The 23,796-nt window shown below is 44.3% G+C and overlaps 2 protein-coding genes across 3 annotated transcripts; both read right to left on the bottom strand.

Annotated features, from left to right (window-relative positions):
- Positions 1-179: 179 nt before the first annotated feature.
- On the bottom strand, positions 180-19,110 carry trappc10 (trafficking protein particle complex subunit 10). Of its 2 annotated transcripts, none has more exons than XM_084023021.1 (23): positions 18,950-19,110; positions 15,244-15,325; positions 14,038-14,173; positions 11,666-11,865; positions 11,013-11,208; positions 10,456-10,567; positions 10,098-10,345; positions 9,683-9,829; positions 8,822-8,936; positions 8,566-8,642; positions 8,267-8,358; positions 7,209-7,349; positions 6,965-7,074; positions 5,914-6,443; positions 5,563-5,704; positions 4,643-4,801; positions 4,320-4,549; positions 3,746-3,846; positions 3,544-3,667; positions 2,477-2,641; positions 2,178-2,358; positions 1,492-1,686; positions 180-677 (listed from the first exon to the last, which is right to left on the bottom strand). In XM_084023021.1, the coding sequence occupies exons 1-23, from the start codon at positions 19,008-19,010 to the stop codon at positions 430-432; spliced, it is 3,792 nt and encodes a 1,263-aa protein (XP_083879147.1). In that variant the 5' UTR covers positions 19,011-19,110; the 3' UTR covers positions 180-429. The 2 variants fall into 2 exon arrangements, with proteins under 2 accessions (XP_083879147.1, XP_083879148.1); XM_084023022.1 differs by lacking the exon at positions 180-677 and adding an exon at positions 731-849 and having other exon boundaries at positions 1,428-1,686.
- Positions 19,111-19,932: 822 nt separating this feature from the next.
- Positions 19,933-23,607, bottom strand: cnga4 (cyclic nucleotide gated channel subunit alpha 4; the record flags this gene model as incomplete). The annotated part of the gene is made up of 7 exons (XM_084022146.1): positions 19,933-20,633; positions 20,815-20,980; positions 21,066-21,311; positions 21,395-21,978; positions 22,761-22,867; positions 22,975-23,076; positions 23,456-23,607. The coding sequence occupies 7 exons, from the start codon at positions 23,605-23,607 to the stop codon at positions 19,933-19,935; spliced, it is 2,058 nt and encodes a 685-aa protein (XP_083878272.1).
- Between the last annotated feature and the right edge of the window lie 189 nt (positions 23,608-23,796).

Here is a 23,796-nt window from a genome sequence, read left to right as displayed (position 1 = left end):
ACACACGCAGAAACACACACACACACACTCGGCTTTGGTGCATCATGGGACAATCAGGACTCTTCAGTTTGAAGGAGCGCTCCACTCTGATTGATCAGTCCATATTTATATATATATTTCTATCTATATATATATATTGATTTGTAACTATAAATCCATCCAATGAGCTATGTACAAAGTATGGCAAAGAAAAATCTTTATTTAAATGTTATCAGCAGATGTCATTGGCTCGTCACTGCGTCTCGTCCGTAATGTCTCCAGTGATGTGAACGTTTCATGCTTAAGGGGCGAGTCCACGCCGGCGGCCTGCGGCGGCCCTCCCACGTGGACTCGTGGACCCGGTCTGCCCCAGAGCAAAAGCTCATCGGAGTCCATCCGGGGCCGGGGTTCAGTTCTATAAGATGGGGGCGGGCGGTCTCGCCACCAGGGTCATGTGGCGTTGACCTCCATGATGTGGTCGTCGGTGGCGGGATGCACCAGCACCTGCTGCGTGTGGCTGTGGTTGAACACCTGTCCGGGGCTGAAGGGCTCCAGACGCGGCATGGCCACGCCCTTCTGCTGCTGGTCGCCGCTGCCCACCGAGTGCACGCTGCCCCGGCTGCGGATGCTCGCCGTGTCCGCCTGGTCGTCCAGCGTCTTGTCCAGCAGGGACAGGCTGTCGTTCTCCACGCAGCTGTCTGAGGGCGGCGGCAGACGAGATACATTACTCAGAAGGTCAAGTCCGTTTGCTACAGACCTCGTTTGTAAACTGCGATGACGGATTTTGTGGGCGGAGCAAAACTGGTGGTAAAATAATCTGGATCATCTGGACGCCTTCTCTGGTTATTTTACTGGTTTTCCAGCAGAAGCCTGTCTGTCTGACATGGTGAGTTCACTAACCCGAGCTCACTGTACAAAACTAAATTCGGACAGACTTCTTCTATATCTTGTGAGATCTTCAACAGGGGGTTCGGGACCCCGAGGGGGTCCGCAGATTTACAGCAAGGGGTCCCCGAAATGATTAAATACACCTTAACATGAATACAACCTAATAAGCAAATTAAATTTTGTGAAAGAAATGCCGATATATGATTAAAATATGTTCTATAAATATATGAATCTGTCAAAAATCTATATTTTAATGACTTAGCATTGTAAACATACATCATTACAAAGTACTTTTATGCCTAGAGGCTGCACTACATATTATTATTGACCGGTTTAATAAGCAACACAATTTCATAATATTGTAATAGGGGGTCCCAGACTGTATATAAGAAGTGGTCGTAGTCATGGTGACGTCACCTCGTTACAGTTATGAAGCCTCGAGTTCGGCATCTTGGATTTTTGGCAACCAGTGAAGGAAGTGACCATATTTGGTCTACGGAGGAGCGACGGGTGGATCTGACGAACACAAGCCGAGGGCTTAACCTGATATTTAGAACAACTCGATACGTTTTCATAACTAGCATGACAACAAATAATAATGCTGATAATTAAAAAGTGTCTCACCAGGGTCCGGCTGAATGGCCACGGCCGCCGTGTGAGGCAGGTACTTCAGCACCTTGATCTTGGGGAAGGGCAGGCGTCCTGCAAACAGAGGCATCACCTCGATCTGCACCTTGTGGGTGGCGTGGGCCGCCATCGGCATGGAAACCATCCCCGAGCTCTTCCCACACACTGCCCAGTTACTGCTGCTGTCAGCCACTGTGGACACAAACACACACACAAGCTGAAGTCACTTATATACTAATTAATATACTTTTATACATACTAATCAGGTGTTCTTATACTGACACAGCAAACACGTTATTTTCAATATTCTCTACAACCACTGACTCTGCAAATGGTATTAATTAGTGTGTTCAGTCTATCAAGTGTTGGGTATAATGAGAGGCAGAAATGAGGACTATATAAATATAACATTTTCTTTAACCAGGTAAACAATTATTGAAAGAGAGTCTTTGTGGAAAATGTTGGTAATTGTTATTTGAATATATTACTATAATCTTGATAGTATAATAAAAACGACGGTTTCATGATAATACTCACTGACTCTGCATTATGAGAGCCTAAATGTGAGGCTTTTTTACTCACATGTGAAATGCAGTAAGTGGATAAAAGATCCTTCATGTTTCAGTGCTGCTATGATCGCCTCTGCTTTCGTTTATCCGTCCCCAGCCGTGCTCCCGACATACCTTCATACATGAGTTTGGTGGTTTTGAGGCCATCGGTGTCGGTCTTGCCGTCCTCGGCCAGCTCTCCCTCCGCGGGTTCAGTCAGTCGCGTCACGCAGACCTCGAGGCCGCAGAGCAGACCGGAGCGACACTGCTTCTCGCCAGGCGGAGGCAAGATCTCAGCTCTCACGCTGTACAACGTCTGACAACGAACCCACGGAGGTTATTCACAGATCACAGAGATGATCTCACACAGACATAGTACAGCGTGTCTTCACACAGAACTGTCCGGATGATTCCGACATCAGAATTTAACTCACAGTGACTCGCTCCAGCTGGAAGTGGTAGTGGAAGGGCTTGAAGGCGGAGACGTCTTGCTTAAGCGGCGAGAAGTTGGCGGAGAAAACGCACTGGAGACACGAGAGCAGGTCGTCCTTCCACCTCACCTCCCACAAGCAGAACAGGCTGTGCTTACTGCACACAAGCTGCACAAACACACACACACACACACACACACACACAACATGCCGGAGAGGAATATGAATTTGTGGACATCAGTGGAACGACAAGATTCAAGGTGGCCATCGTCTATTTTTAGACAGAAACACACTCTTTCCACCAAAACTACATTTTTCTTTCTAAATTCAAGCGGGAAGATCTGGAAATCTACACCGACAATTTTCACTCGCCTTTAGGCAACGAATGAGGTAAAAGAGAGTGACATGGGCGGGACTACTTCCACACCAAACTAGACTCCATCCAGGAAACAGCTTGAAAACAAACCCCTTCAAAAACATGCTGCACTGAGGCAAACTAAATCATCTATCAATGATATGTTGTTTTTTTTAAGGTTCTTCAAAATCAAAAAAACAACACATGAGAGAAACTGATGGACGGTCGGTGTCCATGCTAATGTGGCTGAGTTTGAAAATGATGTTTCTGTGATAAACAAGGTTTAAAAACAATAAAATCACCACCCACACTTTAACTGAAGCAACACAGCAACTGTAAAAATGATAAAAACCTTCTTCCACACACAGTAAAGACTTTGACGGAAGGATAAAAGACAGACATGTCGTCATCTTTTTAAAGTGAAAGTGAAAGATACTCTACTCTCTTCTGTAAATACCTTCAGAGGGAGGAACCCGATCATGACTTTGAGTTCCCTCCGGATATCTGAGCTCCTCCACCTCCTCACTACGTCTCTCGAAGGAAACTCAGCGTGTTCGCTTGTAAACACGATCATTATTTCCCACTTCACAGCCTCCGCTTGCAAATTAGAGCAGCGGGTAAAATCAAGAGCTGCACCTTCAAACTCGCCTCCCTCTACAAGGAATGCATTTTCATATTCCTACCTAATGAATATTTCATCGTTTCTGCAGCTCACCTGGTGACTTTTAGTGTTGAGGGACTGCAGCTCCAGGGATCCGTGCTGCTTCTCGGTCAGCTTCACTTCTGCCAGCGTGAAGTTCACCTCCGACATGTTCTGAACACACACCTGGATGTACTTCCTGTGGGGTCGGGTCAAAAGGTCAGACGGGTGTGCGAGGGACGGAAATGCAGGTATTTCCATGGGAACGGAGGCTCACCGGTTGCCGGCTGAAAGCAGAGAGTGTTTGGTCTTGAAGGGGATGTAGAAGGTGAGGGCCAGCAGCGTGGAGTAGATGGACCACGGGCAGTCGATGGACATCTGTGGACGGACACCAGCAAAATCTCTCCATCAATAACGAGCAACTAACCGCTATTTTACTAACAGATTCATCCGCGGATTATTTTCACAATCAATCGATTGATCTTTCGGCTCATAACACATTAGCAAACGGTGAAAAATGAAATGAAAAAACAATATCCTTGAGCCCAAGGTCACCTCATCAAATGTCTTGTTCTGTCCAACCAAATGCTAACCCAAAATTAATCAGTGTCCTATAAAAGCAAGCAAATCCAGAGATCTGAGATTCTAGAAATATCATTTTGGCATTCTGAAACCTACAAGTGCTTTATTTCATGTTTCTTTGGATACTAATACCAGTTGTTTGATAGATTGGCTTCACCCCTTTGCTATTATTATCTACTTGTGTGTCTATGTATTTGTTTTACATGATGATTGCTACATATTTTGTCAGGACAAGCTTGTGAATGCTGAGATGTGTTCGGGGGCCTCACCCTCTGGTCGATGGCCGTCATGGGCGTGTCGGGGTGACTGTAGCTCCGCGGCCGGTGCCGGACCTCCCCGTTGGTCAGCCTCTCGTTGGCGGGCCCCTCGGACCCGGACGGGATGACGCACAGCACCTCCAGGTGGAACTCCAGAGTGTGGTAGGGAGGGGCGGCGGGCAGGCTGATGCTGGTCACCTTCTCAGACGACTGGATGTACAGGGCGTTCTCACCCACCAGCTCTGGACACGGGGAAAAAACAGTCATGAGAAGGTTGTAAGCATGCAAATACCTGGTTTCTATACGTTTTTTAAAAGCTTTGCATGTGCACTGACCGGCTGCGGGGTTGGTGATGCGGACGGTGCAGCTGGCGGAGGGCAGGATGGGCATGGTGTCTGTGTTGCTGAGCTGCAGAGCGTCGCCTTTCTTCACAGCGTAGTGACCCGTCAGCAGCGTGAACTTCACCGTCTGAGGCAGACCGGCCAGCAGCGGCTCTGAAAGCACCGACGAGGACGAGTGAGTGTCGCGGTGATCGGAGCCAAAGAAACGGGTTTGTTAACTTTGACTTCTTCAAACAATAAACTCCATGCATGTGGAAGAAAGCAGGAGCTGCAGTCACAATGTTATATAAATGCAGGAAGAACTACAGCCTTGCCTCCGTCAACCAGTCAAATTGTAGTTTGTCCATCCAAACAGTCACTTCATAATTTCTTTCCTGTTAGATGCACAGCTGCTTGGTTAAAGTTAGGCATCAACCTCGAGTGGTTTGGATCAGGACTAATCAACAAAATCAGGTTAGTGGGTACCTGACGCCTGGCCAATCAGATTGCTTGAGTGCTACAGGGGGCGGGTCTTGTCGGGAAAAAGCAGCAGGACTCACTATAACGCTTGAGAAGTGGACATTTCAATCGAAGAAATTATCTCAAGGACAAAAATATCACATTGTTTTTAGCCTCACAGCTTTTTGATATCACAGATTTACAGGCAGGTGATGGAGATTCAGCTCTGGTACCCACAGAAACCATAAGATAGGATTGGAAGTGAGACTGGAACCTCCTAACACAGTTAAACTGAAGAAGCCTCAGTGCTTGTGTGTCATGTTTTGGTCTGACAGCTGCATTTAATAAGAGACATGTATGTGATTGCAGCTCCTGATATAGCAAGCGATCTATAAATGTCAAGAGAAAGCCATGTGCTTGAGTAAGAAAAAAAAAAGAAAAGTGAACTGCATGTCATGTCACATGAAAATGCAGACCTGAGAGCGGCTCCACGGTGAGTTGGGGCTCCTGAGAATAGACTTCGTACTGGACCGATGGGTAGATATGAGGAAGCACAAACTGCACCTGACCCACGGTGGCGTACAGCTGACGCAACGTGTACGTACCTGGTTGTCCGCTCTACAGGAAAGAAAGAGAAAAGGAAATTACAGATTAAATAAGTACGTTTGATGAAAGAGAACAGAGATTCAGAGCGGGATTGAGAGGGAGAGGGAATCCATGCTTTTAAAAATCAATCAACAGATACAGCTTGAATCCTCATTTGAATGTAAAACATTTCAAAAGGTCACATTGTTGTTTTTTTCCCCCATTCAGTACGTGTCTCTTACTGCTGCTGTGAATACGATGCTGTTATTCCCGGGCTCCAACGTTAAATCCTGCACTTTCAGCATGTGCGCTCCGTCCTTCAGGTTAACAACAGGAGGGTTGATGCAGTTGGGCGTGCCCGGCGGCGAGTTGCTGTCATGGCAACGCATGACCAGATGAGTGTTTTTACACACCACTCCCGTGGAGTTGAGGGAATTGTCCGTAGGACTCCGGTCCTGAATCTCGTCGAGCTCTAAAGGGGGGCCGGCGGCCGAGGAGGAGGACGGAGGCCCGGCCGACGAGTTGGCCTGGTTAAACTCCACGGTCCCCGGGTTCGTTTGTCTCTGAGCTCCCTTCGACCGCCCGTTAGTCCCCGCCCGCTCCAGGTCAAAGTGAATGCTGATGGCGAGCTGCTGTATGTGCACGGACACGGGCATCAAACAGCGCAGCGTGAGCTCCACCTCCAGGACGGCTCCGGAGTGCACCGACGCCGTGGCCGGACGGAACTGCAGCCGCGTGAGCTGAGAGAACACGGCCATGCTGAGAGTCACCGCTGTGGGAGAAGAAATACAAGAAAAACATGGTGGATGTTTGGAAAACAGTTGCTATTATTTAACTGGCAATGTAGCATGAAGTAAAGATATGTATTGTTGCTCTGGTTGCCTGTAGGGACAACAATCACCCAAATATTGATAGATTATTTGGCCAGGTAGCTTCCTATGTCATGTGCTTACTGTTTAATGAAAGCAAGTTCAAACCATAGACTGTTCATAAGAAGTGGATGTAGTCATGGTGATGTCATCTATTGGAAGGAAGTGAAGTATTTGCACTACTGACCATAATTTACAAACAAGGGTCATTTTCTCAAAGACTTGCATGCAAAAAGACTTATTTTTACAACCAGAGGAGTCGCCCCCTGATGGCCAGCAGAGAGAGCTTCACCTGGTTCGACACCTTTCTACTCAGGTTGTCGAACTTCATTTTAAATAGACGGTAGGATGACATGAACACCACAAACTGATGCTGCGATATAAAGTGTTGCGTCGTAAACCTGTAATCAACAAGATCACTTACACTGATCTTCAGACTTGCTGGAAAAAGTCAGAATTTCTTGACAAAAGTGCTTCCTCTCCTCCGTGGTCAGATTCCCATCACCAGCCAACAAAGCACTGGTCTGCAAGTAGCTGTGGTGGGTCGTCAAGGAAACCAAACGCTGCAGTACATTGGTGAAAACACAACTCATAGCTGATCACTCTCCATCTCTAAGGTTACATGATCTCACATGACTACTGTTTGAGTGGTTTGTTTTGGAGGATACTCTTCAGTTCTGCCCAGCAGCTTCTGACACTCGGCGATCTGTTTCCTGGTGTGAGTGACGGGGATGCTCCATCCCTCCGATACGTACGACTTCAGAGCTTCCTGTAAGAAGGTTTCTGCCCGCTCGGGGTCGCCCTTCTTCCTAATGAAAAAAAACACAAACACATCGCCTCATTTTTCATATGACAGCAAGAGAAAAATCACAGGGATAACTGACATAACTGACTTATCTAGGAATATTTTTTAACGCTACTTAAAAGTGAAATTATATTTAAAGAGAGGAAACAGAGGGAGAATAGCTATATAATTTACATATGTGCAGTATGAGCATATTAGCATAAACATACCTTAAACGTTAGTGTTTTTTAAGCTTTTTAAAAAGGGTATTCATTTGAAAATCAAAGCCTAACCAGGGACAAATCTGCCAATGAATGCCTATTTAAATGTAACAATACCTACATGAATTGTCACTTTCAAATAAATTAATACATTTTTTTTTTTAAATTACTACTATGAAAACAGATTGGCCAACTATCCATCTGCTATTGGCTGATGTTTGACATCAGGTGACGTAACGATCTGTATTTTAAAACAGTGATTTACGCACACATGTTCGGGTAAAAAAGGTGCAGCGTGAACTAGGATGTGGCACCATCTAGTGGTGAGTTTGCAGATTGAAACCAACTGAAACTTCTGCAGAACTATGGTGACACAAACGGCTCTATCTAATGCCGGTGTTGTTTGTCCATTCCGGGCTCCTGTAGAAATGGAACAACTCAATCTACATGACGGTCTAAACAGCAAAAAACCTGTCATGGCATGATGACCACTAATCGTTACCTCACTTGTTGGCTTCAAATGCATTTTAAAAACCTCGTCACGCCCATCGTACCACATTAGTGTTTCATTAATTCTGCCTGATTAGACCTCATGACTGTGTGGGTGTTCACAAGCAGCGACTGATTGACAGCTCTGGAGAAGAGGCCTAATCAGCAGGAAATACACCAGCGTGGATGATTTCTGAGATGAAACCCAGAGGGAACTAGCCGGGTTCCTTACATGTAGAACTCGGCGAGGCTTTTTCCCACCAGTCTGGCAGATCTCAGCCGGCCGATGGCCGTGTACATCTCCATGGCAGCGTGGGAGAGTTCCTGATGCAAGAAGTGGCCAACGAGGTGGAGAAGGGAAAGCGGGGGGGAAAAAAGAGAGAACGATAATGAACCGTTTCCACTGAGGTTTCCAGGAGATTACATCAGGAAAAAAATAGATTCAGGTTTACGGACAGGAACTCAGAAAATGTGTGTTAACTTGCCAACTACTGAAACACAACGCCGAGCTGTGCCGAGGAATCGACTTACCAGATAGTGCCTTTCAAAAGCTTCCACGGACGACAAGGCTTCCTTCAGCTTTTTGTAAGGACTCTGCAAACTGCTGACTGTGGAGGAAGACGACGCAAGATTAAAACAAGGCTCATTATTGCCTCTTGGATCGTTTTTAGTACAGTTTCTAGTTCTGAAGCCTCCAGTTCTGCATTTTAGCCTTCGCCATCTCGGCTTTTTGCAACCAGGAGTGACGTGAGAGCCAAGAATTACACCGGTATTTAATAAAACTCACCTGTCTCGGGCCTCTCGTCCCCCAGTCCGGCCAGCAGATCTACAGTCCTGTTCAGGTCCTCGGATGTGGGTCCCTTCTCTGACACCAGGCCACAGAGTTCCCCCAGGGACTTCAGCTGGAGGAGGCAGGCAGGGAATTATTATCTATGTAATGTTTTCTTAGCTCGTTTATTCATTATTTCATGCTGCTATCACTTAACTGTTGTTTCAGAATTATGGACAGCCCTGTTTGTTGTGTATAGTGTGTGTATAGTGTGTGTGTGTGTGTGTGTGTGTGTGTTAGTGGGAGTGGAGTTGCGGTGGGCGCTGTCCCTGGTGCTGAAATGGAGTGGAGATCGATAGACAGCGAGAGACACGGTTTCTTGGCCTGCTGGCTTTTTCATGGTTGTAAATAGAACTTTTGGTCTTATTTTTTTTTTAAAGAAACAGTCAACGAAAGAGACACAAGCCGCAAACATCCCCCAGCTGATCTTAGAGAATTGTTCATAAATGTAAAATATATTGAGTGCTCTGAGACAGAGTACTCTTGATTAATAAATGTAGGCAGTGTTGTTATTTATAAATGATCGTTTGTTCCACGACCACATTTTCCTGTTGTGGCAACGATTCCGCTGTGAGTTATAGAGCACTTACAAAAACAAAGTGATCCACAGAGAGAAAACAAACTATCACAGTGAATGATAAAATACATGAACGCCAAGATTAAAATAATAAACAAAACATTTATTTCAAAGAGCATCAAGATATGCTCTCCGATAAAAGTATGTTTTTATAAGAGCCTTAAAGGACGACACCGACTCTGACAACCGTAATTCCTCTGTAATCAAAAGGCAAAGCTGCAGGATTCAGTGTGTTTTATTACCTTGTCAGTGGCGTAAGCCCACAGCCCAACGGTGTGGGAGCAGTTAGCAGCTAACTGGGCCTGATCACAACAGCCCTCGATCCTGTGCAGAACCTCCAAGCAGCTGAGAAACACCCAGCAGTCTAGCGCCCCCTCCAGTACCGACACCTGAACAACAAGGGAAACCACGGAATGTTAGCCGTCTGTTTGGCTTTTCAATCACGGCACGGATAAAGATGACCCCTGACCTCCTAACATTCCCTTAATGAACAACATGTTTCAAAAGATAGGAATTCCTATCTTTCAAGTGGGATATAAGGCAGTCCATATTTCAATCCAAAATGGTCCATTTTCCATAAAAACTGCAGTTTGATTAGCTTACATTTTGTTATTCAAACTATATGAAGTACATGTTTCTAAAAAAATGTATTTGTACCTCCAGCAGGCGGAGCTCCTGGACACAGTTGTGCAGCAGCTCCAGGGCCCTCTGGGTGACCTCCCAGGGCCTCAGGAGGAAGATGAGCAAGGTGCACTGGCGGGAGAACAGGTAGCTCCTGAGATCCAGCAGGCTGGCCTCCCCCCGCTGGATCCCATCCCTCTTCTCCATGTCGATGGGCCGCCGCAGCAGTAAGCCGCTCCAGCTGCGCACCGGAGCGCAGAATGAGCCGAGCCAGTTCGCCGTATCTGAAATTAGAAGACTAGTCAGGACAGGCATGGAACTTTGATTGTGAGATTTATTTCACTTAAAGAAAACATATTGAAGCATTAGATGAGGGAGGTGGGCGGTTACTTACCTCCAGCTCCAAAGTTAAGGACATATTGGGTAAAAAGAGCATCTAGTTCATCGTACTGGACCAAGGCATCTTCAAACTGCTGCAGCATCTCAAAAACAAAGGCCAGCTCCTCCTGCACACACACACACACACACACACACACGCACACACACACACGCACATGCACACGCACACTGATTGGCTGTCTGAAGCAAGTACGACACTGAGAAGAGGTGCAACTCTCTGTCTGGCACTGAAAAGATGAGGATAAATCTAAAAAAAAAAAATGCTATGTGCTCTAAAAACGAAACATGAGCTTTTGCAGGCATCATGTTTCCAGCAGAGGAACTTTTTCAACCAGCACAAACACAGAATCCTTCTACATCGAAATGTTGAATATGTGAATATATGAATATGTTCTCAGAGGACAGCTCCACTGAGAACTCTGAAGTCAGTTTCATGTAATTATCTGGTTTAAACGACGTGAAACAGTGAATATAAATTCTGTAGTTTAACACTGAACAACCTCTACTTCTCTTCCTGTGCAGACTTGGACCTGTTGTGTAAAATATGTATACCTGGACCATGAAGTATTCACAGAAGCTCCAGCCGGGCTGGGTGCGTTTTTCTCGGAGCGTGCGCATGTCGTCCTCGAAGCGTCCCAGGTTCTTGGTGAAGGACATGAGGAGGAGCGTCCGCAGCTTGAGCAGCAAGGAATTCCAGGATTCCTGAGACCGCGACGAGTCCTTCAGAGGATCCGACAGCACCACACACCTGCATCAGAGCGCAATAAGCTTTATGTACTCTACATGGTTATATATACTCAGCTGGTACTGGTGGTACTGCCTGCTGGTAGAATATATGTAAACAGCAGTAATAAGTCTGGTGCTCATTCTCACAATCATGGGACAACTATCTGGCTCTGCTCCATAGACTCTCATGCAATAGTTTCATTTTCAGGCGGCTTTTGTGGATTTCAATCTAGTCAGGGTTAAACGTTGTGCAATAGACCTTTTTTTCATTTCCAAACAGCAATGACTTCAAATAGCATTTTCTACACAGTATTCTATAAAAAATAAAGATCATCTGTTTTTTGTATTTCCAGAGATATGGTTAGTGTCAACTGCCGTGATTCTTGTGACCCTCAGAGTGGCAGCGAGAGGCGGGGCTTAACAAAAGGGTCACGTCCACCTAAATGAAACGTGATTGTTGGTGGCTGGAATGTCCTCACCTGTCATTCTGCTTGTTGCAAAAATCGCTGCGGATTTTGTCGACGATGGACGACCGAGGCAGGATGTTGGTCTTGTTCTTCTTCTTAGTGTCGTTGGTCTCCACGACGATGATGACCCAGTCGACGGAGCCGTGTGTCCGCAAGCTGTTCTGCCAGCGCAACATGTCCTCCTTCACCGTGCTCTTATACGCCTCCGTGTCCTACAATGCAGTCAAACAAAATATCACATAAACAGACACACAAAATGATACATATTAAGCAGGTTGATACTGAATTTGGGGGAAATTTGGGAAATATCAGATGTATTTCATATAAAAATGTATTGAACAATGAATAGAAAAGCAGGTTACTTCTCCTTTAAATACCCTGCACGTTGTGCAAAGTGAGGATGTTTCCACATCGCAGGACGGAAACTACAAAAAGAATGCTGGCCAGCAAGTTTCACATTTTACTGTCGAAGAACTTCACTCATGTCCGGGGCGTTCTCAGTGAAGGACTGCTACCGGAATGTGCCGGTTGGTTTAAATTGGTTGGAACTGAGTAGAGGTCAGATATAATAAGATGAGTCCGTTGCTATGTAACAAGCCTGTCCAGAGGAGGTTAGAAGAACTGGAAGTGAACTTGTAGTTCATTTTGATGATGCAACTGTTGACAAAAATGCAGATTGGCGGGGGAAGTATGTGTCCGAGCATTAATGACTAATTGCATCAGATGCCTCATTTTCTCAAGAATTATGTAATGGTACATTTTACAGAGGCTTTAGTGTAATGAGGGAATGGTTATGCCGTTCCTGTGGCCATCCTGCACAAACATATGCATGCTAACTACTCCCACACTAGAGGCAGAGTCCTGAGGAAATGTCATGAGTCACGCGCTGATGAGGGCGCTTCCTTAGACTAACCAGCTGCTCAGTCAGCAGCAGCAGCTTCCTGCTTTCCCTTTTCTTATTTTTCCTTTCTGCTTTTCCAAAGCAGCAGTGTTCTGCAAAGTATATGTCAAGCTTAAAGGCCGGTTACTGCAGGCTCCCAAAAATCCATCAAGTGAGTGCGGATCCATTTGAAAACTCGTTCTTCTCTCCTTCTATACACACAAGCTCATGTTTTCACTCAACAAAGCAACGTGGATACGGTTGAAAATGCTATTTCTCCAGATAAAATAAAATATTTTCTGAAACAAGGCCATGAGCCAGAGCTTTTATATATAGGTGCTACTTTATTATATTACTTTTGAACCTCTGCCGAGTGTTTTATTTTAAAACCACCAGCCTCTGCTCAAAAACAATGTCATTTTCCACAGACGTGTATGGGCTTTTTACAGCAGAGTCATTTCTGAGACTATGTAGAAAAACAATACATTAACCATCGTTCATCTTGATAAACCTTATAGTGAAGGTATTAAATACAGAAATATAAAATAATAAATAAGGTGATGAATTACAAAAGTCAGGAATAGATGTTTTAAATATGAACTGTGCTCAAACATTGTTTACAACAGGCAAATAAACTAGGCAATGATTAAGATCAGTGTATGGAATAGTGATAGAAGTAGCCACAGGATACCAAAATACAAGCCAATTCCTCACAGAAAGCCCTGTGTGTGCCTGTACACCTTCACAGACATGGAGGTATGCCAAAGTTAACTTGCTTTATCTCACACTATGACTTTGCATGTCACTGTCTGTACCCAAATAAGACGCCCATAGACATGCAGAGGGCTCCCTTCCTCCAGAACACATGAAATAGATTAACTTCATGGAGAACCCGTGAGATTCTCGTGACTTCCTGCCTGGACAGAAGAAGTCTGGCAGCAGCAACGTTAGGATGTCTGCGATAATACAATAAATACGTTAAAAGTGTTCCAGTCGATGTGTGTTTCATATTGTCGGAGTTAGATAACTCAATGTTGTTGACCGTGATACAGTTATGTAATGCAAACTCTCACTGAGGCAGCATTAATTCCATAAGTCTTCGTTGACAGGAAGCTTTTATGGCAACACATCAAGCCTTCACTCATGCTCAACTGTCTGACAACAAACTCAGAAATCACAATAACATCATTTCCACCGAGTGTTATTTCATTAAAGGGCTGGAGTCTTTGCACCTGACCTGCCGGCAAGATAGAGTAGAACGGAATAGAATTTAATATTCGTCCCATTGGAACAGGAAAGATTTTAAAAACAAGCCTCCCTCGCAGCTTAGCACAGTCTGGTAATGCACAGTGTAATAACTCGTGTTTCCCAGTAATGCTAATTAAATCACAGGGTGACAGGATGATTGAGTTGTTGTGCAGAGTGTGTGTGTGTGTGTGTGTGTGTGTGTGTGTGTGTGTGTGTGTGTGTGTGTGTGTGTGTGTGTGTGTTTGAAGCTACTCACACAGCAGTCGGTCCAATAGATGTGGAGGAAGGGGAAGGTGAGCAGAGCCTTGTTGCCCTCCTTGGGGAGGAGGTCCTCTTTAAACTGGACAAAATTAGCTTCAAGGTGGATCATTTTCGGAGCCCGACCGTAAGTCCTGCAGGGAAAGGAAAGCAGAGTTTTATACGATCAATTATAAGCCGTTTCCCGTGACATGCCAGATCAAATAAACATGAACAGTGATGCCTGAATATGCCACTGGATCAGCAGCTTTCTCAGGGGGTTAGTGTAACGGAAATTATGTGTATTGTCATAGCTTTGACTAATGCTTGAAAAGGATTTAAATGAGCAAAACAACAACAATAAAACTATTATAAATATTTCTGTATTAATCAATATAAATTCACAGCAATGCATGAAAATAAGGGTATTTTACATCCTGGATGTGTTATTATTGTCATGGTTCTGCAGAAACAATCTCAAATTAAATGCCTTTTTCTCTCTTCAGCCGAGGGATTTCATAACGGGACAGTATTAATATTTTCTATACAATAATTCATTTAACCGTTAGACCCACAGTTGCAAAAATCCATCTTCATAATCAGCCACCATGCAGAAAGCAGTTGACAAACTGTGTACAATAAATTCAGCCGGATCATCAATAAACTCCTTCTGAAAACATAAAAAACGCCAGGATGTCACTTATCACAACGCCCAGGTACACTTCATCGCCTTCAAATCTCTTACAGAGTAATAACCTGGAATGATATATCAATACAGATATCATATAAAAAAGACCTCAACAAACACTTGAGTCGTTTCAGATCATAAAAAAAAAAAAAATCGAGATGAGACTATTTCTCTTGCTCTGTTTTTCCCACTCAGCCATCATGGGAAGCGTTCTTACATCAGACACGGCTCGGCATTATTGCAGTCCGGGTTGTGTGACTCGCATTAAAAACACCAGCACGTTACCAATAAGTCATCTGAGAATCCCCAGCATGCCCATCCCCTCCTTGCAAGGCTGCGTCTTTGAGCCTGCACACCCTACATCAGGATGTCTTGCCCACCACTACTTCTATTCAAACTCTTTTTAAACTGTGATCCAACTTATATTTGGAAGAAAAATTATGTATTTTTGGATTCGGGGGGGGGAGTGTCTCTTTAGAAGCTTTACAACGACATGCATTACTATGGTTTCCCATCATGCACCAGGGCAGTACTCACCTCCTCCACTCCATTGGCTCCCTGGGAAGTTGCTGGGCCAATGAGGTATAGAGAGACGTGAACAAGCCCTGGTCTCCAGCACCTGTGATGAAAGGGAGCATTCAGAAGTCAGGCCAGAGCTCAAACAGGAAATAAACTGCATTTATATAGCGACTATCTCATCTTCCGACCGCTCAAAGCACTTCACACCACATGTCAACGTTGACCCATTCACACACACATTCATACAACGGTGGTCTTGCCACGGAAGGTGCCACCTGCATCAGGATCCAGCAGTCAGGATCTAAACTAGCACATTGACACACTGATGGAACAGCCACAGCAGACAGGAGGAGCCAGGGATTGAACCGCCGCTCTACCTCTGAACCACTTATATTATAATTTAACATTCCTTTATCAACAGAAAATTATGTGTGTGTGGGCAAAAGACACGTCATGTTGCCCTAAATTCTCAATAAATAAGGGTTCAGTCTAGAGATACATGATGGATATTTAAAGGTTACACATAGCATAATATACAGCTGTAAACACAAATAATATACCCCAAAATTTGAGTGAAAATCAGGGGAACAACATGAAAAGGGCACAAATGCTAGAAGGAAAGCTTTACTGCACAGTACTGATTACTGGTTGAACCCTCTGGTACTTTGTCACAGATATAAACAAATCCAACACACAAGATGAGAGTGAGATGGAGGCTAATTTTATTTTATTTTATTTTTTTAATAAATGGATGGTTTTTGCAGGACAGTGTGATTTGAGGCGCTCTCTTCATAAGCCATCAGACCTTGAAGGCAGCAACGTCCTTTCGTCCTCTCACCTTGCAGGTAGCGTTATAATATTAGAAGGTCATCACTTGACTGATTCACTGGTTTTGCCAAGTACAACAGAATACAGGCTTCAGACTTATAAACTAATTATAACACTGAGGGCATCCGCCCATATGTTTGTACTGGTTATTTAATCACTGTTCAGCATGTCCCTGCACGTTTCATGCGTCCTACAGTTACTGGCTTTAGGGAGCTTCATGTTGAAAATGTGTGGCTGAACTGACAAACGTAGCTTATCTACACAGCTGTTTGTCACAGTTTGTGCCAGGGGCCTTTTACGAATCACCCGCCCCGTTTTCCATCACCATGTCATATTAGTGAACAGAGTCTGAGGCTATCCTACACAGAAGCATCACAACAATCTGAACTGCATCAGTCATTGGAAAGACAAATGTTTGGTATATTCTACTATAACCAGTGCTTTTAAAATAGGATATATTCTCATTTTCACGTGTATTTTGGGTTTCTACTAGCACGTTTTACATGCTTTGAAAACATTATTTTTGTTGTACAGTGTCTGAATATACCTGTATTCACATTCTCTGTCTCTTTAAGTCTTCTTTGTGAGAAAAATATGGTACATCTTTGCAAAGCTAGCCTCAATAATTCATATATCTTCCACTTGTCAATACAAACATCAGTCCTTAGGTTCTGCAGCCAATTTTTGTTTGTTGTTTAAAATGAAAAAAATGACTTTGAGATGAAGGTGTTGCTGTTCAGCTTTATTTAATGGCTTTGATTGTAGTCCCTCATCTGTAGAAATGAGAGTCAAACTGTCTCCTGGACGCTAAGCTGTTGAGATCATCACCGGTCCTGTGAACCAAGCCCTCACCGGGGGTACAATCTCTAGTCCAGCTCAACAATAAAACGCCTTTAATGTCACCACTAATGCTCTTATTAAAAAAGGCTGTCATCCATAGAAACTGTGTGCGTTTTGTCAACCAGTGACTTGTAGTGCTGAGGTAATTGTTCAGGCTACACTGGAGCTGGGCTACCTCCAATAACCCACGTTCAAAAAAGGCCTTTTCACAGAACAGGGCTGCTCGTCGTACACTATTCATCCACTGTTAACATAAACACCTGCATAGATCCTGCAAGACTAACTGCTGCCTTACTTTTCAAGGCGATTTGAATCCATTAAACTGGATTGAGGCCAACACATTTCCTTGTGCTGACAATTTGACTGCATCATAAATCCATCAGCCTCGCCTTGCCAGCCTGCTAAGTGCTGATTAACACCTGGACTCACACAAAACATCGCTGGATGTGGAGTATAAAATAACCATTTCATCACATGCTATCAGTCATTGTATAATCATAATAAGTCATTTGCATGCACCATCGCCATAGTTACAAAATATGAACTGGTCACTCTTACAGTTAGCTGGTGTTTGTGTTCGTTGTATATTCATATTTAGTTTATTTGTCCGTGCGTGTTAGTTTATATGATACACCCTTCAAGGGTATATTAAAGCTCCAGTGAAGTCAGAACAAAACTGAACTTTGAATGTTCACAAAGGCAATGAAAAATTGTTATCAAATACAAACCCGCAAAGCAAACACCAGCATAACCATAACCATCCTGTGACCGTGTGAATCAACACGGTGTCAAGTAATAGTTAAAAGCACAGCACTGCTCATCCTGCTGCGGACGACAATAAAAACAGGAGGAGCACAGAAATCTAAAACTATTTTTTTTCTGAGTCACACACATAATCTGTGGGTGATCTAAATAAATCAATAATTGCTAAAATGTTTCTCAATTTTGGCAGACGGGTGTCCTTTTTCTACCACAACTCTAGATTGTGTTCCTCGTGTAATTATCAGCTTTACATTAATTCCTTTAATAATTATACAGGACTCAGAAATAAGCCACATTTTAACGTCGTCTTTGACGTCTTCAAAGAAGATTTTCTCCACAATATACCATAGACCAAACAAAGATGGCAGATGGAGAAAACAACTTGGACTGAAATCATTGCAAACCATGGCTGCAGACTCTTTAGAAAATATGGATGTACAATATGCATAATAACTAGTGTGTGCACAGCTACAGTGCAGCTTGCATGGATTGTGGATGCACCACATGCATCACTAGTGCAGCTTGCAGGTGTGATCCATTTAGACTAAAATGCTCATATCTGAATCTAATCTGCAATGCACAGAGCACACGCCTGACTTGGGACACCTTATCACCCCCCGAGTTGTTCACCCTTGGGTCAACCTGTGATGTCGAACTGTAATCTAGCGTTAAACCTGTGCTCTCCTTCCATAGTGCTACCTGCCCCTGACTATTCCTTTGGACGGCTCCAATCCTAAAAATGGAGCAGCCTCCGCGGTGAGATAAGGCTGTCAACCCGCTACCAGAGTCGGCTCCTAAAATAACACCTCCAAGAAGCCTCCATATGATCCCGGGAAGTGGGCTGGGGAGGTGTCGGGGTATTTATGAATGACCCCACCGCCCAAACATGATGCTGTGACTACTGTCACGGCTGCTAGGTGGAGGAGAACTGTGGCTGTCCGTCAACGGAACAAGGTGATCTCCGTCCCCCGAGAAACTGCAGCAACTAGCCGTGACGTTCTCGTTAGCTAGGCCTGTTAATCAACGTAGCTGCGAGCTAGCTACAGAAAGATGCCGTTTCCCTCCTCGTTGTGAACATTCACCACAAAGACAGTGTTATAATGTTTGATAATGACACTGTTAGAGACAGTGACGAGTGGGATATTGGAGCCACACGTCACTAAAACACACGCGCGGCGCTTCCAAGCTGGTTAATACGGGGGACCAGCTAGCTTAGCTTAAACGCCAACTAGCTAGCTGGCTAACTGTCAAGACTGGAAGATAAAATTAACGTCTCCTTTTTTATAATACTCACATGTCACAATCGGCTTGTTTTCCATAGTATAGATGATCGGCTTTTCCTCTTGACACTCCATATGTGTTTAGCGGCGGTACTCCATGGAAACGTATGTACAAACCGGGCTTTATTATTAGTAAACGCTTATGTGTGCAGTTGTGTTGAATCGATGGGGCCTGTGTTCCCCACTGCACTTCCGGGAAGTACGTAACGTGTGCGTCATTAAAGGGCCGGCCCGTGATTTCTTTTATGAACAGGTGTTTTATGACGTAAAAGTAACACCACCACATGATGGACCTACTTGGTTACAGATTAAATACAAATTATATACAAATTAAAAAATAATAATAATTAAAAATGATTAATAATACACTTTATTTATACAGCACCTTAAAAAAATAGTTGCAAAGTGCTTTACACGGTAGAACCATGACTAGATTAAACATTCTTATACTGCAATGAGGCAAAAAAGAAAAAGAAAAATCCTAAAACTAAATAATATAATTTTTAAAAAGCAAATTGAATAAAATACCCAACAATATTCAAGATAATTACAGTAACAATAAAAAAACGAATCATAAAATATGAAAATAAAATTACGTGCTAGAATGAATAAAAAGGGGTGGGTTTTTTCACATTTTGAGGAGTGATTAAATTTAAAAGGCGTCACTGATTAGTCAGATTCTGGTAAACACTTACTCATAATACAGAAGAATGTTACATTATTATTCTATAATATGGAATTATTACTGTGACTGTGGTTTCCTTCTTGGTGGCATATAAAGTCACAAAATATGTCAATTAAGTCAGGTGTTACCTGATCACATGCAAATTAAACAAAATAAATAAATAAATGATATAATTGAATGCAATGCTTCCATCCAGGGGTACAAAGTTGTATTACAGAAAGTGTGTCAATGAGATGATTAGGTTTTACATTTTTTTTATTAATACAAAAGACAAAGTCCCACAGGCAAAATACACAGATTATTATTTTGCATTCATTCATTCCTTTCATTTCCTTCATCTTTCTCCTCTTTCTCATCTCCAGGTTCGATCTCAGCTCCGTCTCCTTTCCCAGGTCTGTCATCTTCTTTTTTCTTTTCCTGATCATCTCTCAGCCCACATTTATCTCCCTCCACCATCTTTTCAACATCCTCTTTTGTGCTTTTAGTGCTCTCCCCATCTCCCTCTTTGGTCACATCACCATCTTCTTCCTGGGCCGTTCTTTTAACATCTGAACCCTCGTCTGCCTCACCCTCGGCCTCTTCTCGCTCCCACCCAACCTCCCCTCCTACACCTTCGCCTCTTCCCTGCTCGCTCCCTCCTCCCCCGTCCTCTGGCAGCTGAGCATCCACCGCTGCCACCTCCCACTCCAGCTGCTCCACCCTGGCCTGCATCTTGCGGTGGCTCGACTCCAACTCCACCATAAGTCGAGCGAGTTTGGTCTGCAGGATTTCCAGTTTGCTCTCCAGTCTGTTTATCTTGGTTTCAACTTTCTCCTCCTCCCCCTCCTCTCCCTCCTTGCTCTCCTCCAGCATGCCCATCTTGGTGAGGATCTGCCTGCCTTTCTCCTCCAGGTGACGTTTGGCGGCGGGGAACTCGGACAGCACGTCCGTCAGGTCCTCTTTGGACAAGCTGAACAGATCAGAGTAGCCGATACTTCGGATGTTGGCAGTGCGGCGATTGCGTGATTTGTTACCTAAAAGGAAACGTGTTTTTCTTTTTAAAGGATGCCTTATTCTGAATGAATCAGCAAAGTCTGAATGCACCATCACCATCAGAACATCTGCTTAAAGCATGAAGTCTATTATACTACATATTTTGCACTGATGACATCGTGAGTTCATTTAAAAAAGCAAAGCACTTGGCACTTGACTGACCTTTGATATTGAGGATACTGATTTCCCCAAAGAAGTTGGATTCACTGAGCACAGCGAACTCCGTGACCCCGTCGTCTGCTACGACTGCGAGTTTTCCCTCTTTGATGATGTACATTTCATGGCCCACGTCTCCCTTCCTGCAGACGTACTCTCCCGGGCTGAACACCTGGAAGACACATGGCACATGAAACCTCTTTAGCCTTGAACGGTTCTTTTCCTGCAGGTGTCCCCCCCCCCCCCCCCCTTCCTACCTGAGGTGTTAGTTTGAGCACCAGCTCAGCCAGCAGACTCTTCTCACAGCTCTGGAAGATGGTGACCTTGGAGAGCGTGGGGAGGTGGACGCTGACGGCGATCTCCGTCCTCAGGTGCAACGGCAGCTGCTGCAGGATTTCGTTCTCTCGCATGATCTTCTTGTTGATGTGAAGGTGCTGGTACCAGCTGTCGATGCGCTGTCGCAGCTCCTTGCTGATGTGGTGGCTACGCAGGTAAGCCTTCACCTGAGAGGAGGAGAAGAAGGACCGTGATTTCCACACCACAAATAACAAAGAATGTAATCAAACATGAAGGCATTCCACCTCACCAGCTCGTGGTTGGGGAAGAAGACGTTATCACGGTCCCGGAGGCTCGTGATGACGTTGCCCACGTTGCCTACGATCGAGGCGAACACCAGCACGGCGATTAGCAGGTCGGCGATCATGAACAGGTACTCTTCTTCCCTCTTCGGCAAGGGGGTGTCTCCCACCGTGGTGAAGATCTGAGCCGAGAACCAGAAGCAGTAGAAGTACTGGCGCCGCATGGAGGCGAACTCCGGGTTGGTCATGTTGGGGTAGACCCAGCGGTCGCTGCCGAAGCCGATGTAGCTGGACAGGGCGAAGTAGAGGCAGGCGTTCCAGTGGATCAGCACGAAGATGTAGATCATGAGCTTGGAGATGCGGAAGGTGTTGGGGTAGGAGGTCCTGGTCTCCATGCGGTCCAGGGCCTCGGTGAGCCGCGGGATACGCAGGAGGCGGTTGATCCTCACCAGAGGGGTTTGGATGCCGAAGACAAAGTAGAGGAAGTCGGTGGGCAGCAGGGAGGCCACGTCCCTGAGGAAGCGCTTCGAGTGCAGGTAGCGCTTCCTCAGTTGAGTCAGGTCGATGATCAGGATGCCCTGATCCAGGTACCCTGGAGAGGATACAGGATTTCACAGATCCCAGTAAACTTCATACACACTGGTGGAGATACCTGCTCAGATACCGGCATGTGTAGGTGTAGGAGTATTAAATCCGAGTTAGAAGCCTCCTTCTTTCACGTGAATGGAAGGTATGACTTTTAAGCTTTCTCTTCTTCTCCGTCTCAAGATGGTTGGTTGCAAAGTTGATCATGTGGAGGTTGTGATGCTATTTCCATGTTACATTTATTCTAATAAAGCATGTTGAATTACTTCCAGAGAGGCGAAAGCTCTGCTAGTGCTTTGAGGAGGACCAGAGCTCTCCACCTATGGGCGGCTGCAGAGCTCGATCTAGTGGACTGGACGTCTGATTTTGAGCAGAACTGGACCCAGTGGCACCGATGACAAGCATTAAAAATAATTAGAAATAGCCGGTCTATAGAGGCAAAATAATGGCATCGGTACTAAACTGAGTTCCTCACAGCATAATTTGAATGAACCAAACAGTGGAGTTGGGCTTGTTTTCTTTCTCAGGTATTTTTGTATTATTTAACACCAAATCAGTTACATGGGAGGATTTTGTGCCCTAATTACTACATGGATGTTATTTACCTTTTTTTTTAAACTCACGTTTGACACAAATACTCATTAGGTAAAAAAAAATGGCGTCTCATTCCTTTCATCTTTCACATTTTGACTTCACATGTGATGAATAAAATTTGAATTTGAAGGGTTATATTGCATTTTAAAATCTTAATCAAAAACAACAAACATAATAATAATAAAATCAAATGACCTGTGTGGACGGTGATGATCATGTCCACCATGTACATGAGGTCTGCCACATAGTCCAGCGTGAGCCACACAGGCAGGTAGCTCAGTGCAATGGTAGTGAAGCACGTCCTGAGAAAACAGAACCAATAACCTGATGAGCATCAAATAACTACAAGTTATATGCTTGGATTGGATTTTTATGACTATTATTATTATTTGATGTTCAGAGTTTGTACCTCAAAATGATGATGACCCAGTTGTAGACGATGGGAAAGATCATGACCTGTATCCAGACGTAATAAAACTGATCTGCCGGATCAACAACCCACTCGTTCCAGCTGGAAAACAAATGAGGAAAATAAGTCATAATGATGTCATTGTGAGATGAATACAGTTGTCACGTAGAGATGAAAATAAAAAATAAAAATTAATAAATGTGTTATAAAAATATATAAATACAAATAAATAATAATAACTGTTATTAAAAATAAATAAATACTTTTTTTAAAAATCTCCTCACGAATTAAGAATTCACAACAAATCCTTTTATTGTGGATAAAAATGTTTAAATAAACATTTGATGGAAGAGTTTTGTTTGTTCTTCACCTAATCAGAAGTGATGAATGAATGAATAAATGTCCTCACACTGATTCCACCTTAAATTAATCTGACCAGATATCCAATTAACTCCGAGATCAGGATCCATCAATCACTTACTTAATTTTCCACTTCCGATCCGGCTTGGTTTCACGCTTCCCTCCATCCTTCACTCCGTCTTCTCCTTCCTCGGTCACTTTCTGTCCCCATTGCCACCTGAGCAGCCTCTGCCATTGGTTACCTCCAATACTTGCATCAGCTGTTTTCTCCATTGTCCAGAAGCCTTGGATTAACACATCTCTCTCAGCGAACGTGACCTTTGCTCTCTGGTTCCCTCCTGCGTGAGCGCCGCTTGCTTCTTGGACAGCGATTCAAACAACCTTGTTGACCTGCATCAGGTGGCACTGCGTGGTTCACCTAACAACACACCTGAGCTCCGCCTGGTGATGCGGGTCTCCATG

This window comes from Eutrigla gurnardus (assembly GCF_963514095.1).
Source record: "Eutrigla gurnardus genome assembly, chromosome: 12".
NCBI classification, from domain to species: domain Eukaryota; kingdom Metazoa; phylum Chordata; class Actinopteri; order Perciformes; family Triglidae; genus Eutrigla; species Eutrigla gurnardus.
Note: the sequence above shows the minus strand (reverse complement) of the source record. Positions and strands in the feature narration are given on the sequence as shown.

Coding starts and splice junctions, on each gene's coding strand:
- trappc10 (XM_084023021.1), bottom strand. CDS start 19,010: ATGGAGTGTCAAGAGGAAAAGCCGATCATCTATACTATGGAAAACAAG. Junction 8,643..8,821: donor GGACGAGAGGCCCGAGACAG/GTGAGTTTTATT, acceptor CTTCCTCCACAG/TCAGCAGTTTGCAGAGTCCT. Junction 3,668..3,745: donor CTGCTTTCAGCCGGCAACCG/GTGAGCCTCCGT, acceptor CCGACCCCACAG/GAAGTACATCCAGGTGTGTG.